The 12,960-nt window shown below is 41.7% G+C and overlaps 1 protein-coding gene across 1 annotated transcript in view; it reads left to right on the top strand.

Moving 5' to 3' along the window:
- Window positions 1-7,958, top strand: part of LOC121531815 (tyrosine aminotransferase) — a 23,087-nt gene extending 15,129 nt beyond the window's left edge. Inside the window, exons 8-12 of the mRNA XM_041837292.1 lie at window positions 3,826-3,978; window positions 6,466-6,594; window positions 6,735-6,818; window positions 6,916-7,014; window positions 7,141-7,958. Of these exons, the coding sequence (XP_041693226.1) occupies window positions 3,826-3,978; window positions 6,466-6,594; window positions 6,735-6,818; window positions 6,916-7,014; window positions 7,141-7,281 (606 nt within the window). The 3' untranslated portion in view covers window positions 7,282-7,958. The remainder of the gene's footprint in view (window positions 1-3,825; window positions 3,979-6,465; window positions 6,595-6,734; window positions 6,819-6,915; window positions 7,015-7,140) is intronic.
- The last annotated feature ends 5,002 nt before the right edge of the window (window positions 7,959-12,960 follow it).

The raw sequence follows: 12,960 nt of genomic DNA, 5'->3' as shown, positions 1-12,960 counted from the left end.
ATTTACTGTCAGGGCCCAGGTCTGACAGAATCTGTGCAGAAGATCTCGGTGCTGCTGTAGGCCCTCCTTGGTTGGGGACAGAAGCACCAGATCATCAGCAAACAGTAAACATTTTACTTCAGATTTTAGTAGGGTGAGGCCAGGTGCTGCAGACTGTTCTAGTGCCCTCGCCAATTCGTTGATACAGTGGGGAAAAAAAGTATTTAGTCAGCCACCAATTGTGCAAGTTCTCCCACTTAAAAAGATGAGAGAGGCCTGTCATTTTCATCATAGGTACACGTCAACTATGACAGACAAAATGAGGGAAGAAAATCCAGAAAATCACATTGTAGGAATTTTTTTGAATTTATTTGCAAATTATGGTGGAAAATAAGTATTTGGTCACCTACAAACAAGCAAGATTTCTGGCTCTCACAGACCTGTAACTTCTTCTTTAAGAGGCTCCTCTGTCCTCCACTCATTACCTGTATTAATGGCACCTGTTTGAACTTGTTATCAGTATAAAAGACACCTGTCCACAACCTCAAACAGTCACACTCCAAACTCCACTATGGCCAAGACCAAAGAGCTGTCAAAGGACACCAGAAACAAAATTGTAGACCTGCACCAGGCTGGGAAGACTGAATCTGCAATAGGTAAGCAGCTTGGTTTGAAGAAATCAACTGTGGGAGCAATTATTAGGAAATGGAAGACATACAAGACCACTGATAATCTCCCTCCGATCTGGGGCTCCACGCAAGATCTCACCCCGTGGGGTCAAAATGATCACAAGAACGGTGAGCAAAAATCCCAGAACCACACGGGGGGACCTAGTGAATGACCTGCAGAGAGCTGGGACCAAAGTAACAAAGCCTACCATCAGTAACACACTACGCCGCCAGGGACTCAAATCCTGCAGTGTCAGACGTGTCCCCCTGCTTAAGTCAGTACATGTCCAGGCCCATCTGAAGTTTGCTAGAGTGCATTTGGATGATCCAGAAGAGGATTGGGAGAATGTCATATGGTCAGATGAAACCAAAATAGAACTTTTTGGTAAAAACTCAACTCATCGTGTGTGGAGGACAAAGAATGCTGAGTTGCATCCAAAGAACACCATACCTACTGTGAAGCATGGGGGTGGAAACATCATGCTTTGGGGCTGTTTTTCTGCAAAGGGACCAGGACGACTGATCCTTGTAAAGGAAAGAATGAATGGGGCCATGTATCGTGAGATTTTGAGTGAAAACCTCCTTCCATCAGCAAGGGCATTGAAGATTAAACGTGGCTGGGTCTTTCAGCATGACAATGATCCCAAACACACCGCCCGGGCAACGAAGGAGTGGCTTCGTAAGAAGCATTTCAAGGTCCTGGAGTGGCCTAGCCAGTCTCCAGATCTCAACCCCATAGAAAATCTTTGGAGGGAGTTGAAAGTCCGTGTTGCCCAGCGACAGCCCCAAAACATCACTGCTCTAGAGGAGATCTGCATGGAGGAATGGGCCAAAATATCAGCAACAGTGTTTGAAAACCTTGTGAAGACTTACAGAAAACGTTTGACCTGTGTCATTGCCAACAAAGGGTATATAACAAAGTATTGAGAAACTTTTGTTATTGACCAAATACTTATTTTCCACCATAGTTTGCAAATAAATTCATTAAAAATCCTACAATGTGATTTTCTGGAGAAAAAAAATCTCATTTTGTCTGTCATAGTTGACGTGTACCTATGATGAAAATGACAGGCCTCTCTCATCTTTTTAAGTGGGAGAACTTGCACAATTGGTGGCTGACTAAATACTTTTTTTCCCCACTGTATATATGTTGAAGAGGGTGGGGCTTAAGCAGCATCCCTGTCTCACCCCCCGACCCTGTGGAAACAAATGTGCGTGTTTTTTGCCAATTTTAACCGCACACTTGTTGTTTGTGTACATGGATTTTATAATGTCATATGTTTTCCCCCCAACACCACTTTGGCCCTCATGCCAAATTGAGTCAAAAGCTTTTTTGAAATCAACAAACATGAGAAGACTTTGCCTTTGTTTTGTTTTGTTTGTTTGTCAATTAGGGTGTGCAGGGTGAATACGTGGTCTGTCGTACGGTAATTTGGTAAAAAGCCAATTTGACATTTGCTCAGTACATTGTTTTCACTGAGGAAATGTTTGAGTCTGCTGTTAATGATAATGCAGAGGATTTTCCCAAGGTTGCTGTTGATGCATATCCCACGGTAGTTATTGGGGTCAAATTTGTCTCCACTTTTGTGGATTGGGGTGATCTGTCCTTGGTTCCAAATATCGGGGAATATGCCAGAGCTGAGGATGACGTTGAAGAGTTTAAGTATAGCCAATTGGAATTTGTGGTCAGTATATTTTACCATTTCATTGTTAGGCTCAAGAGTTTTCATATACCTCTCACTTCACACTTCCGTGCTAATTGAAGTTGCAGCCAGTTCAGGTCAGTTCTTTCCTGGCAGCTTGGTAGCTTAGTAACCTTATTTATTAAGCTTTATATAACAAAATTACCTAGAGATTATTGTATTTTACTTTTTTGGTTCAGAAGTAGGTTCAGACTGAACATTACTCACTCAGCTTTGTGTTGGATGGTATTTCCAGGTTCCGCTGTGTTTCTTCTGCAGGTTTTGGTTTGTTATAAGTTTTTTTTCTTGATAGTCCTTGGTAGTAATAGTCCATTCAGGTAATTTTGTACAAAATCAAGGTTTTAGGTATGGAAATTTGATTTGGATTGAAGGATTTGATGTTGAGGTTAGTATCCTGTATAAGTCCTTGCGAAAAAATTCAAGTTTATCGTCATTTATCTAACTCTAATTCTATCTTTTTGCAGAAGAACTCTGGAGCCCACGCTACCTCTCTCTCTCTCTCTCTCTCTCTCTCTCTCGCTCTCTCTCTCTCTCTCTCTCTCTCTCTCTAGGCATACAGACTTCCCCCCCCCTATACTAGCAGTTACATAAAAACACATTTGCATTACATCAAGTTATGAAATCCTGGCTCTCACAAACTCTGTTATGGTCAAATTAGTTTCATAATTGTTAACTATTGATATACATTTTTGCATGTTGTTGTTTTTTATGCTTTATTTTTCAATGGGTGAAGAAATACCATGTCTGCACTGTAGTGTAGTCAGGGTTGGGTAGTAACAGGGATTATGTAATCAGATTACAAAAATTAAGTAACTGTAATCAGCCCGTTTGGAGTTATTTAATTATTTAAGAAATTGTAATTGGATTACATACTTAAAAACAGCTTATTACATTTTGAATTACTTAATCTAAAATCAAAATGTGGGCTGCAAGTGTTTGCCTCAAACACACTGAAAGGATTTTGAACATCTTTGAAAGCTATGTTGAGCCACACACCTTGAAAGTCACCTTAAGTGGAAATTGAAGCTTTCCCCTCGGTTCTAATCTATTTGATATCTAAAAAACGGCCAAATTTGCTCTCCTTGGTTGCTTTTAACAGAAAAGTATTTTAATTTAAAAAAGTCAGATCCCACTTTCACTGGGAACTGAAACATCAAAATGACATTTTTGATTAGTCAACACAGCTCTAACTTTTTCACTTCCCAAGCACTTAGATGACCTTTAATCAGATTTATCTTGGATCCATCTCATCTGTTGCATTTCCTTTTTTATTGGCCATAATCTGCTTGGTGGCTGGGTGTATTTTTCAAGTAATTTGCCCAACCCTGAGTGTAGTTCTCTGTAGTGTGGATAGAATATACGTGTTTCAGTATATAAAAACACTTTCCCTTTAGTGTAAACTAACACTGTGATTTGACATTGTCCTCTACAGTGTTTTGTATTGATGTGAGTGTATACTGTATCTCCATTATCAGGTGTTTCCGGGTTGCAAGTACCAATCTATGGCGTCCCTCAGCAGTGATGTGCCCATCCTAGCATGTGGCGGTCTGGCCAAGCGATGGTTGGTCCCTGGCTGGAGGATGGGCTGGATCCTCATCCATGACAAGAATCAAATCTTCGGAAAAGGGGTAAGTCCTTCAGCCTCTCACTAATTGCATATGTAAGGTCCTGTTTATCTATACACAAACAGTACACTACACCAGTGTTCCCTAACTGGCGGCCCAAGGGTGATTTTATTTGGCCCCCAAAGTTTTCTGAGCAAATTCTATTTTTGTATTTTGTATTTTATTCACATTTTAATGTTGGACGTAAAACACTGTAAAAACGCCTGCAAATCAGCTCCAAGTGATTTTAATTTTGGAAATCTGTTCCAAAGTATTCCCACGCATAATAGAGAGATATACACTGAGTATACAAAACATTAAGAACACCTGCTCTTTCCATGACATAGACTGACCAGGTGAATCCAGGTGAAAGTTATGATCCCTTATTGATGTCACTTGTTAAATCCACTTCAATCAGTGTAGATGAAGGGGAGGACACAGGTTAAAGAATGATTTTAAGCCTTTAGACAATTGAGACATGGATTGTGTATTCCGAGGGTGAATGGCTTGACAAAAGATTTAAGTGCATTTGAACGGGGTATGGTAGTAGGTGCCAGGCGCACCGGTTTATGTCAAGAACTGCAACGCTGCTGGGTTTTTCAAGCTCAACAGTTTCCCGTGTGAATCAAGAATGGTCCACCAACCAAAGGACATCCAGCCAACTTGACATACAGTGCTATGAAAAAGTATTTGCCCCCTTTCTAATTTTCTCTACTTTTGCATATTTGTGATACTGAAAGTTATCAGATCTTCAACCAAAACCTAATATTAGATAAAGGGAACATAAGTGAACAAATAACACAACAATTACATATTTATTTCATTTATTTCATAAACAAAGTTATGCAACACCCAATTCCCCTGTGTGAAAAAGTAATTGCCCCCTTAAATTCAATAACTTGTTGTGCCACCTTTAGCTGCAATGACTCCAACCAAATGCTTCCTGTAGTTGTTGATCAGTCTCTCACGTCGTTGTAGAGGAATTTTGGCCCACTCTTCCATGCAGAACTGCTTTAACTCAGTGACGTGTGGGTTTTCAAGCATGAACTGCTCGTTTCAAGTCCTGCCACAACATCTCAATTGGGATTGTCTTGCTGCATGACCCAGCTGCGCTTCAGCTTCAGCTCACAGACGGATGGTCTGACATTCTCCTGTAGAATTCTCTGATACAGAGCAGAATTCATGGTTCCTTCTATTAAGGCAAGTTGTTCCAGGTCCTGAGGCAGCAAAGCATCCCCAAACCATCACACCACCACCACCATGCTTGACCTTTGGTATGATGTTCTTACTGTGGAATGCAGAGTTTGGTTTTCGCCAGGCATTACTGGAACCATGTCGTCCAAAAAGTTATACTTTTGAATCATCTGTCCATAGAACGTTCTTCCAAGAGTCTTGATGGTCATCCAGGTGCTTTTTGGAAAACCTGAGTCAACTTTTTGGACGAGATGGGTCCCATTATGCCTGGCGAAAACCAAACACTGCATTCCACAGTAAGAACATCATACCAAAAGTCAAGCATGGTGGTGGTGGTGTGATGGTTTGGGGATGCTTTGCTGCCTCAGGACCTGGACAACTTGCCTTAATAGAAGGAACCATGAATTCTGCTCTGTATCAGAGAATTCTACAGGAGAATGTCAGACCATCCGTCTGTGAGCTGAAGCCGAAGCGCAGCTGGGTCATACAGCAAGACAATGATCCAAAACACACAATCAAGTCTACATGAAAATTGCTAAAAAGCAACAAATTGGAGGTTTTGGAATGGCCTAGTCAAAGTCCAGACCTAATCCCAATTGAGATGTTGTGGCAGGACTTGAAACGAGCAGTTCATGCTTGAAAACCCACATGTCACTGAGTTAAAGCAGTTCTGCATGGAAGAGTGGGCCAAAATTCCTCCACAGCGACGTGAGAGACTGATCAACAACTACAGGAAGCATTTGGTTGGAATCATTGCAGCTAAAGGTGGCACAACCAGTTATTGAGTGTAAGGGGGCAATTACTTTTTCACACAGGGGAATTGGGTGTTGCATAACTTTGTTTATGAAATAAATATGTAATTGTTGTGTTATTTGTTCACTTATGTTCCCTTTATCTAATATTAGGTTTTGGTTGAAGATCTGATAACATTCAGTATCACAAATATGCAAAAGTAGAGAAAATTAGAAAGGGGGCAAATACTTTTTCATAGCACTGTAACTGTGGGAAGCTTTGGAGTCGACATGGACCAGAATACCTGTGAAATGCTTTTGACACCCTGTAGAGTCCATGAAATTATTGTTTTAGTCAAATATTATATCTGTTTGGGCTTCTTGCGGTCAATTTGCAGTCTACAAATTATTTGGAATTATGTTCCGGCCCCCTGACCATCCACTCGAGAAAAAATCGGCCTGCGTCTGAATCTAGTTGATGATACCTGCACTACACCAATACTCACACAGTAAGATGAATCTGTGCATGTCCTCTGGGGTTTGAATCACTTCTTATTTATCTAATCTGTCTCTCTTCTGCGTTTAGATTCGTCAGGGTTTGGTTAAACTTAGCCAGAGGATTCTGGGTGCCTGCACCATTGTCCAGGGGGCGATAGAGAGCATTCTGAACGACACGCCCCAGGAGTTTTACCACAGAACCATCAGTTTCCTCAAGGCGAGTCCCCCTCCCTTGAACCCTACCCAATTACTTTATATACAGATGATAGTAGTGTAACATATTGACTTATCTGGATATCTGTCTGTCTGACTGTCCTACTGACTTGTCTATTGACTGGTTTCCTGCTTCTTTCTCAGTCAAACTCAGAGATCTGTTTCTCTGAACTGTCCACTGTTCCTGGGCTGACCCCCGTGCTGCCATCAGGTGCCATGTACCTCATGGTGAGTCTCATGTGTCCAGAGCTGTAGGTGTGGAGTCGGTAGGTGGGGAGATAACAGAACAGACCAGGATACTTAGTGCGTGTCTTGGTATTTCTAGGTGGGGATTGAGATGGAACACTTCCCAGAGTTCCAGAATGATGTGCAGTTCACTGAGCGTCTGGTGACTGAGCAGTCCGTATTCTGCCTGCCTGCTACGGTAAAACATCACACACACACATCCATCCATCTATCCATCCATCTAATGGTCTCATCCATCCTTTTTGTCTACCATGGGTGGAGAAATGTCCTTGTTCTGTCTTTTACAACTCTCCTCTCCCTGCAGGCATTTGAGTACCCAAATTACTTCCGGATCGTGGTGACCGTACCAGAGGAGATGATGGTGGAGGCTTGTGCACGGATCCGGGAGTTTTGCCAGTGCCACTACAGACCCTGCAGCCAAGACAGCAACGAGCTGGACCAATGAGAGACAGCCTGAGAAAGGGGGAGACCAGAGAGTATAGACGCAGACATGGACAAACGTGAATGTGAAGAAAAGAGAACGGGAAGAGAGCGAGTGAAAGAAAGAAGAGAAACTAAGGAAGAGGAGTGAGAAGATTATGTTGCACTGCAGGAACAAAGGATTTAGCAATGTAATTGGTGGTCGTCCATCTTTGGTAAATCCAATGTATGAGCAGACCTGATATTTATATTTTGTATGGCTATTTTATGTTAACCTTACTTTGACTAATTATTTGACTTCATGGTTGTACCAATTCTCAAGGCTCCAGTGTTATTTTATATGTTGGGTTGACCAGAACACCATGGGGCTATAGAACCAGGGACCGGGGGTTTACCCCCCTCCTCCCCTTTGTTCAAACCATGATGGGGTTCATGGTTGGGTTGATCCTACCAGGAAAATATATGGAACTCAAGCACCAGCATGGATCAGATTACCTACAGTGCTTTTCATAGTCTGTGTTACATATTCTTTCTAGCATGTGTTAGGATTATGATGACATTCAGTGCAATCTGTTAGATTGCATGCTCAACCAAAACCTTTCCTATCTACTCGTTAATCTATCTTCATGTAATATTGAATGTTTTTGTTTTTACTTTTATGTAAAAAACGTTATTTAAACCAAAGTAAAGCTATGAAATACCTGTTTGTTTGTTGTGACTCATTAGCTCATGGTAATATAAAAACTAAATCAAAGGATTGATCCACTCATGATTGATTATACAGTTTGTTATTGAGGCCTACACCAAATCCAGACATTGGGATTTGACCTGTGTTGACCTGTCCATCAGTAAAGTTATGTAACAGTTTAAGGGTTGAATGGTGTGTCCAATCAGTACAGAATGGGGGTGCGCATGGTTAGGGTTTCGTTCACTGGTCTTTTGTATTTGACACGCCTGCATGTACCCAGTGTTCATGATCAGGTGTAAATCTTCAAAAGACTTCAAGAGAATTAAAACATTAAAACGTGAACACGATATTATGTAACGATTTCAGTCTTGAGCTGTTGTCATTTCATACTTCATGTATAATGTTTTGTAAATGCTTTATGTCCGTTTATTCAGTACACTTATAGATTTTCTGCCAGAAATGTATCTTATACTAAAATGTTATATACCCCCTAGAAACATCTTGAATCACCTTCAGTTTCAAAGCGCTATGAAGGCTCTCTTGGTTTTAAAGAAAACAAACATCCTCACAAATAATAAATATTACATTGGACTACTTCCCCTCTTACTACACGCAGATACATTTGTCAGTTTGACTATCTGTACTGTAGATACACGTCTGGTTCAATGTTATGCTTCTCAAGCTTATTGTAAAAAATGAAAAGTTGGTGTGATGACTAATTAGCATGAAATCATTCATTGCTGATACTATAGCGCAGCCTACTGTTGGATATATGTATTGCAGTCTGGGACCTTCCTGAGCAGATTCAACATGGTCATATTATTTGTCCTACATCCAAGACTTGCATACCTGAATGTATTTGCATTGCATTACCAAACACTTTAAATTGAATCTATACTATTGTACAATATCACAGCTATATCTCACAGTGACCTGCAGCAGGCCTATGTAATCTCACACCTTTCCTACCACATATTGATTGGGCATGAGGACCCTGTAGTCCAGGTCTACAGTATTTCCCCTCTGAAGAAAGTGTCCTTTAGGACATTCTCCTTCATCCCCTGAGTCTTTACAACAGCCCTCATTTACTGAGTGTACACTTCTTACATAGTTAAATGATTAACTAGAAAGATAAGGAGGCAAGAGAAACAAGTCTCTGAGTGACCTGCAGCTGGACTTCCCTGTAGGAGGGATTACAGGACTCTGAGTGACCTGCAGCTGGACTTCCCTGTAGGAGGGATTACAGGACTCTGAGTGACCTGCAGCTGGACTTCCCTGTAGGAGGGATTACAGGACTCTGAGTGACCTGCAGCTGGACTTCCCTGTAGGAGGGATTACAGGACTCTGAGTGACCTGCAGCTGGACTTCCCTGTAGGAGGGATTACAGGACTCTGAGTGACCTGCAGCTGGACTTCCCTGTAGGAAGGATTACAGGACTCTGAGTGACCTGCAGCTGGACTTCCCTGTAGGAGGGATTACAGGACTCTGAGTGACCTGCAGCTGGACTTCCCTGTAGGAGGGATTACAGGACTCTGAGTGACCTGCAGCTGGACTTCCCTGTAGGAGGGATTACAGGACATTTACATTTCAGCAGACACTCTTATCCAGAGCAATTTACAGTAGCAAGTGAGTGCATACATTTTAATACTGGTCCCCCATAGGAATCGAACCCACATCCCTGGTGCTTGCCATGCTCTACCAACTGAGCTACACAGGACTACATACACATAGACACTGGTAGAAATATCCACATGGATGATACAGGGACTAATGGTCTCTACTGATACCGTTCTTGACATTTCAATAACAAATCTCTGTGTGCGTTCACATTTCTTTTAAATTCTTTCTAGAAAGTGTATGATGAGCTCTTCCCTGTGACAGGTGAAGAAATGCTCACCACTGACATTGACTATCTGGACGTGTGGAAGGTTAACTGTGTTTATGCATAGTTGCTACATGTGTAAATGGGTGTGTGTTTACTGTGCTGAAAGAGTGTGTGGGTGGTAATGGGTCAGAGGGGAGGAGACAAGAATGGACAACAACAGCCGAAAGAGCGTTCTGACAGCTCTGTCATCATCTCTCTCTCCTCTCCTGCAGGTGGCGCTGCATCCCTATCTGGTCCAATCTGACCTGGTGGATTTCTGCAAGTCTCGCAACATCACCCTCACTGCCTACAGCCCCTTTGGTTCCCCTAACAGCGTTTCCCAAACTCGTTCCTGGGGACCCCAAGGGGTGCACGTTTTGGTTTTTGCCCTAGCACTACACAGCTGATTCAAATAATTAAAGCTTGATAATGAGTTGATTATTTGAATCAGCTATGTAGTGCTAGGGCAAAAACCAAAACGTGCACCTCTTGGGGTCCCCAGGACCGGGTTTGGGAAACATTGCCCTAGAAGACCCAAAGACCTGTGAGTGCTCCTGACAATAACATGTATAGGGGAGAGTGTGGTAAATTGAGCCATTTTTTACATTCAGCATCACTCCTTCAAGGGAAATATAGTATTCTGTCTAACAAAGATATCTACATATTCTTCAAGATGTTGTTATCCCTGGAAATAATCAGAATTCATGTAAACATTTGTTTTCAAATCAAATCAAATCAAAAAAATTTGGCCACATGCGCCGAATACAACAGGTGTAGACATTACAGTGAAATGCTTACTTACAGCCCTTAACCAACAATGCATTTATTTTTTAATAAAAAAGTAAAATAAAACAACAACAAAAAAGTGTTGAGAAAAAAAGAGCAGAAGTCAAATAAAATAACAGTAGGGAGGCTATATATACAGGGGGGTACCGGTGCAGAGTCAATGTGTGGGGGCACAGCTAGTTGAGGTAGTTGAGGTAATATGTACATGTGGGTAGAGTTAAAGTGACTATGCATAAATAATTAACAGAGTAGCAGCAGCGTAAAAATATGGGGTGGGGGTGGGGGGGGGCAGTGTAAATAGTCCGGGTAGCCATGATTAGCTGTTCAGAAGTCTTATGGCTTAGGGGTAGAAGCTGTTGAGAAGTCTTTTGGACCTAGACTTGGCACTCCGGTACCGCTTGCCGTGCGGTAGCAGAGAGAACAGTCTATGACTAGGGTGGCTGGAGTCTTTGACAATTTTTAGGGCCTTCCTCTGACACCGCCTGGTATAGAGGTCCTGGATGGCAGGAAGCTTGGCCCCAGTGATGTACTGGGCCGTACACACTACCCTCTGTAGTGCCTTGCGGTCAGAGGCCGAGCAATTGCCATACCAGGCGGTGATGCAACCAGTCAGGATGCTCTCGATGGTGCAGCTATAGAGTTTTTTGAGGATCTGAGGACCCATGCCAAATCTTTTCAGTCTCCTGAGGGGGAATAGGCTTTGTCGTGCCCTCTTCACGACTGTCTTGGTGTGTTTGGACCATGATAGTTCGTTCCACTACAGCCCCGTCGATGAGAATGAAAACATAGCTTGTCCAAAAAAAGTGGTCTCTTGGCACAACCTACTCCAGGTATGGAGTAAGTTGAGCCGCGGGACAAGTTAAGACGCCTACAAATTTCTGTACTGAATGAAATATTACCACTTTTTTTTTTTTTTACCATTCTATCTTTATTTCCCAAACACAATTCAACACAATCACAGTCATTTTTTTGTCTTTTAATCATTTTAAGCATATTTTAACACAGGCTTAACACTTACAAACACTTTGTACTTAAAAAAAAAACACTTTTAACATATCCCAGCGATAATGCCTTGCATTACACCTGGGAAGAAATCACTTCAATTGGCTCAACTTACCCCAAGGCAAACATTTTGCATTTTGACTATATTAGCCAACACAGCTACAAGGATGCACTTCCTTGCTAGGTTTAGGACCTTATATTGACGTATAGAACAGTCTTAAAACAATCTACTTTGGTTTAGATACAAGCATCATGAAACCTCTTAACACAATAATTAATTTGACTTGGTGAAAATCTGTTTTTTTGACCTAACTTGCTTACCACTTATTCCATGTGGTTTCTTCATTCAAATGATGACCTCTTCTTAAATATTTGGTCAAATGATACACTTTGTGTATGGTTTTCTAGAAACAAGGGAGGCTCAACTTACCCCACTCTCCCCTACAGTTGCACCTGCACTATATGACTCTGTCCTGCACTTTTGACACTCAGTAAATAACTCTCTCTACGTTACAAAAGTTGAACATGCTAAGAAGCACCGATGGAGCCCTGCTCAGGTTAGAATAGAGAGTTCCGGTAGAAACACACATGTATGTGTCTCAGCTGTGTGTCCATCTCAGATCTGTCTTCAGGGAGTGAGTGTGTGTGAGAGAGTGTGAATGAACATCTGAACTCTGGATCTAAGGACTGTATGTGTGTGTGTTGTTTCAGGTGCTGCTGAGGTATCATGTGCAGCAGGGTATTGCACTGATCCCCAAGAGTGTCAAACCCAACCACATTCTGGAAAACACTAAGGTGAACTTTCTCTAACCCAATATATATTATATTTCCTTATTTGACCTACATATGGTTCTTGCTGAATCATACTATGAGTTCATATCAAGTTCAGTTTGAGCAATATGACTGACTAAATTAGGAATCAGTCTTAGTGCTATAGTTTTATCAATGTCAGGTCAATGTCTTGGTATGCCAATATAGTTATTAACTGAACTTTTACACACATTACTATCTCACTAAAATAAATCTACGGAGATTTATTCATTCTGACAATAACTGAAAAATGGTGCAGTGAGAACTCAAATGGGAAGTGTGTCATCTGCAGATCTTTGACTTCTGAGTGAGGAGGACATGTCAGCACAGAGGACTGGATCGAGGCTGGAAGTCCTGCATCAGACTCGTAAGACAGGGTTCACCCTTCCTTATACAAATACTTAACACTCTTCTATACATCAATAACTCCATGTAGAGAACAACTGCTCCTAACCTGACATAATGCTATGTTTCTGTTCTTCAGATTGAAGTCTCATCCATACTAATGAGTCCCTGAGGATCAGTGAGTTGAGACAGAAATAAGATAACTGCTT

The sequence above is a fragment of the Coregonus clupeaformis genome, chromosome 19 (genome assembly GCF_020615455.1).
Source record: "Coregonus clupeaformis isolate EN_2021a chromosome 19, ASM2061545v1, whole genome shotgun sequence".
In the NCBI taxonomy this organism is placed as follows: Eukaryota; Metazoa; Chordata; class Actinopteri; order Salmoniformes; family Salmonidae; genus Coregonus; species Coregonus clupeaformis.
The sequence above is the reverse complement of the archived record's forward strand: the minus strand, read 5'-3'. Positions and strand labels throughout refer to the sequence as shown.